Source organism: Penaeus vannamei, chromosome 3, assembly GCF_042767895.1.
Source record: "Penaeus vannamei isolate JL-2024 chromosome 3, ASM4276789v1, whole genome shotgun sequence".
Taxonomy (NCBI): Eukaryota; Metazoa; Arthropoda; class Malacostraca; order Decapoda; family Penaeidae; genus Penaeus; species Penaeus vannamei.
The window spans coordinates 6044853-6049852 of NC_091551.1; the positions used below are offsets into that span (position 1 = coordinate 6044853).

General features: G+C 45.0%; 1 protein-coding gene across 8 annotated transcripts in view; it reads right to left on the reverse strand.

Annotated features, from left to right (window-relative positions):
* The window catches only part of LOC113807763 (hypoxia-inducible factor 1-alpha-like), a 317856-nt gene that overhangs the window by 88312 nt on the left and 224544 nt on the right, over positions 1 to 5000 (reverse strand). For all 8 annotated transcript variants that reach the window (XM_070140487.1, XM_070140470.1, XM_070140453.1 and 5 more), the window contains 2 exons: positions 1519 to 1692; positions 255 to 421 (listed from right to left, as the gene is read on the reverse strand). In XM_070140487.1, the coding sequence (XP_069996588.1) occupies positions 255 to 421; positions 1519 to 1692 (341 nt within the window). The remainder of the gene's footprint in view (positions 1 to 254; positions 422 to 1518; positions 1693 to 5000) is intronic.

Genomic DNA, 5000 nt, shown 5'->3' on the forward strand with positions numbered 1-5000 from the left:
CCATTTTCTATCTAAATCTTGAAATAACTTCCAATTTACTATATTTTTCCCTTTTCTTTCTTTCTTTCCCATTCACTGGCTTTTACCCCCTACTAATTTACTGTATTTTTTTCCTTTCCTTTCTTTCCTATTCTCTGGCTCCTACCCCCTACTCTTAATGCTTGCAAAAAAGCATCAACAACAGATAATAACCCCCCCCCCCAAAAAAAAAAAAAAAAAAAAAAAAAAAATCAACCCCCAAACGGCACACTTACTTGTCATCCACGTAAGTAAACTTCATGTCCAGGGAGTGTTTGCTGACGAAGGTCTGCTTGTCCAGCGGGAACTCGATGTTGGACGGGTGAGGCACGGGCGTCCCCAGCGCCACCAGCCACGCCTGGTCCTCCTCGTGCTGCACCACCTCGCCGCTCACCTGCACCACCTGCAAGGACCGCCTGGTTAGACTACCTGCGAAGAATACCTGCTGAGACCACCTGTATAGACTACCTGCTGGGATTATCTGTTGAGATCACCTGCTTAGACTACCTGCTTAGACTACCTGCTTAGACTACCTGCTGAGACCACCTGCGAAGACTATCTGCTGAGACCACCTGCGAAGACTATCTGCTGAGACCATCTAGTTAGACTAGCTGCAAAGATCACTAGTTTAGACTACCTGCAGAGAACACCTGCTTAGAGTACCTGCAAAAACCACCTGCTGGGAACACCTGCTTTAACTACCTGCTGGGAACACCTGCTTAGACTAGTTGCAAAGACCACCTGCTTAGACTACCTGCCAAGACCACCCGCTTAGACTATCTGCTAAATTTACCTGCAATGACTACCTGCCTCATTCACCTGCTGAAACCACCTGCTATGCCTACCTACTACATTCACATGCTTCGGCTACCTGCTAAATCCCTCTGTTGAGACCACTTGCTATATTAGACTACCTAATTCACCTGCTGAGACCTCCTTTCTTGGACTCCTTGCTAAATAAACCTACTGAGACCACCCGCTGTGTCCATCGAATTGCGTTCACCATGTCCCCCTTTTCCATCCCATTTCCTAAGGACTTTTCCGACGATTTGCTGATGGCCGCCGCTGCTTATCGGGGTCACAAGATAACCCGGTGCGCCTCGATGGAACTGCGCACGCCACTCGCACGGGAGGCGGGCAAGCCATCTGGTCACTTATTTCTTTGACTTATTTCATTCATTCATTCATTCACTTATTCATTCATGCCCTCTCTGTCTCTGTCTTTGTCTCTCTCTCTCTCTCTCTCTCTCTCTCTCTCTCTCTCTCTCTCTCTCTCTCTCTCTCTCTCTCTCTCTCTCTCTCTCTCTCTCTCTCTCTCTCTCCCACATTTCTTTGAATTTTTCATTCGTTCATTCACTTATTCATTCATGCCACTCACTCACTCACTCTCTCTCTCCAGAGGGACAAACAAACAAACAGGCACACAGACACACAACCACAACCCACGCACCCAACCCACACCCTCTCCTCCTCCCCCCCCAAAATACCCACAACACGAACCTTATAAGAAGCGCTCTTGAGGTTGACGCTGCGCCCCTTGGCCGTGAGCGTGCACTTGAGCCTCAGGAAGGCGTGGCGGGGTTCCTGCGGGCCCTTGGCGGACACCAGATCGCGCACCTCCTCGTGGTCGCAGGGGTGGGTGTACTCGTAGAGGGACTGGCCCATCACGTCCACCTGGAAAGGGGAAGAAGGGGCGTGCTCTTAACAAGGGGCGCTGGCGTGTCGCTGAAGGGGCCGGGTCATTATTGCATCAGGAATGTAATCGTAAACATTGGTGATAATGATAATAATAATAAAATTACAACAACAGTTTCAAGAACATATTAAAAATAATAATAATAATAATAGTAATAGTAATAATAATAATGATAATAACATTAACAATTACAATAACAGTAAAAAAATAATAACAGTGATCATAATAATGATACACCACGATATTCTCGTCAAAGAGTAATATTGTTGAAGCACTTAAGCAATAATAGAACTTTTCATACGGATAAGTGGGCATAATCACATTAACAACTCGAGCCATAAAAGAGTGCGGACATTCGCACCAAACATCGATGCAATTCCCGTGTCTTGCTCATAAATACCATAATCACATTCAGCTTCTCTTTCAAAATATAAACCCATTTTAGCCTCAAAAAAAATATTAAGAAATCGAATTACTCCCTTCAATGAAAGATTACACTCCTAAATAATCCTCCTGGCACTCCTAAACCCTCCTCCTACTCTCGGACATTCATCCTTTTCTTTCTGAATCCTTATCCTTCAGCCAATTTGCACACTCAGCGCAATTAAGACCACGCAACGAGCGGATCAATTAACGTTATCGCCCCCATCGTCCTTGGGCTCTCGCTCGGGCTCTCGGCACGAAGGACAAGGGCACCCCACTCCTGCAGGATGACAAATCACTCGAAGCAGTTGGGAGAAAAAGACAGAAAAATCCAGTATCGAAACTGTCGTCTCATCTTCTAATAAATATATTTTCAACATGTTTTTTATTCCAAACACCACCTGCAACATTTTTTTTTTCTCTCTCTCTGTATCACAAATACTTGATAAAAAATGAACGTGAAAAAAATATGACAGCTGCTATTCCTGCCACTTCACTCTATTACTGACGCCACTGCCTCCCCTCCTCCTCCTGCTCCCTAAACTGATACAACTGCGGTACCGCTGGTCCTATTGCTGATGCAGACCGATACTGTCAAAGAGAACCAACATCACCGGCGCTACTGCTTCGGCTCTTATCACTAATGGACAATGCAAGAGCCATAAGGATGCGGACGCCGAAAGCAACAAGAATCTCGAGGCCAATAAATTGCAATCGGAAAAAAATGAAAAAGGGTGGAGCTAGGGTAGGGAGGGGGAGAGGGTAGGGAAGGGAGAGGGTAGGGAGGAGAGAGAGCAAGGAGGTACCGGTCGGCTAGGAAGAAGGTAGGGCAAGGAGGAATGAAGATAGCGAGGAGGCAAAACAGGGAGGAGGTGAGGTAGGAAGAATGCAGGACAGGGTGGAGGTAGATTAGGGACAAACCAAGATAAGGTGGAAGTAGAGTAGGAGAAAAAACTAAGACAGGAACGAAGGGTATGAAGGAAGCGGGGTATAAAAAGACCCGAAACAGAAAAGGAAACCGCGATTCTACATTTCCTAAAGAGTACCCGAGTACCCACGTAAATATTTCGAGTTTCCGCCCCGCCCCACCTTTCTCCCCCGCGCCTGAGAAGTGAACATGGAAGTGAACAACAGAGTGGACAGTGAAGTGAACAATAGAGTGGACAGTGAAGTGAACAATCAAGTGGACAGGGAAGTGAACACGGAGGTGAACAATAGAGTGGACAGTGAAGTGAACAATTAAGTGGTGAGTGAAATGAACATGGAAGTGAACAATAAAGTGGACTACGAAATGAACATGGAATGAACAATGAAGTGAACAGTGAAGTGGACAGTGAGGTGAACTGACTGCACTCGTCCGCATATCTCCGTGATTGAACCTCAGGACCTTTCTCTTCTATTTTTAGCCGCCACCAAAATATCAACTTTTTTTCTCTCTCTGTCGACCAACCATCACGTGGAGCAGGGGTGACTCGGCTGTTTTTGTCCAGTTTTTTAGCCCTATATATATGTATGTGTTTTTTAGCCCTATATATGTGTGTGTGTGTGTGTGTGTGTGTGTGTGTGTGTGTGTGTGTGTGTGTGTGTGTGTGTGTGTGTGTGTGTGTGTGTGTGTGTGTGTGTGTGTGTGTGTGTGTGTGTGTGTCTGTAGTCTCATACCTGTGCTGAGAGGGGGAGGGTGTGGCTGAAGGGAGACTGGAGGAGGAGAGAGAGGAGAGAGAGACGAGGGAGAGAGAGAGGAGGGAGAGAGGAGGAGGAGGAAGAAAGAAAGAAAGAAAGAAAGAAAGAAAGAAAGAAAGAAAGAAAGAAAGAAAGAAAGAAAGAAAGAAAGAAAGAAAGAAAGAAAGAGAGAGAGAGAGAGAGAGAAGAGATAGTTAGAGAGAAGAGATAGAGAGAGAGAGAGAGAGAAGAGATAGATAGATAGATAGAGAGAAAGAGACCGACCCACAGCGACAGAAAAAAAAGAGAAAGACGGACAGACGGACAGACAGAGAAAAAAAAAAGTCCCAAAGAACGAAATCCCTCCCACAGAAGAAGAAGAAGAAACCGGCTTATCTCCCCGTCTCCCCGCATGGAAAACGAAGCAGAATTAAGTAACAGGGACATATCAGATTCGTCACAGGTCTCCCACGAGGAGCCGCAGAACCCGTTCCTCGTTAACTTCTTTTCCCCCCCATCTACTCCCATACGTCTTCAAATGTCTTTTTTTTTTTAAGTCAATCATTTTGATAGCGAAGTCTTTTTTTCTTTCTTCCTTTTTTTTCTTTATTTCTTTTTTATTTTTATTTTTTTTAAGTCGGTCATTTTGAGAGTGATTTTTTTCTTTTCTTTTTTAAGTCAGTCATTTTGATAGCGATTTTTTTTTCTTTCTTCCTTTTTTTTTAAGTTAGTTATTTTGATAGCGAAATCTTGGCCCACACGTGGTCAGTTCGTGATTCGAGTGTGTAGCTGTAGGGGAGGGGCGTGTGTGTGTGTGTGTGTGTGTGTGTGTGTGTGTGTGTGTGTGTGTGTGTGTGTGTGTGTGTGTGTGTGTGTGTGTGTGTGTGTGTGTGTCTGTATGTATGTATGTATGTATGTATGTATGTATGTATGTATGTATGTATGTATGTATGTATGTATGTATGTATGTATGTATGTATGTATGTATGTATGTATGTATGTGCGTGTGTGTACCCAAGCGAGTTTTTACAACCGCTGATATGGCCATTGCATCAAGGGCGCATTAGTATGCACGGAAGGGAGCGTGTCTGCGGGTATGGGGCGTGTGCGCGTCAACGACCAATTCGCAACGAAGGGTCAATCCAATTCAAAACCTATTTTTAGGACGATTATCCGAGCCACAGCAAAAACTCGACGCGACCAG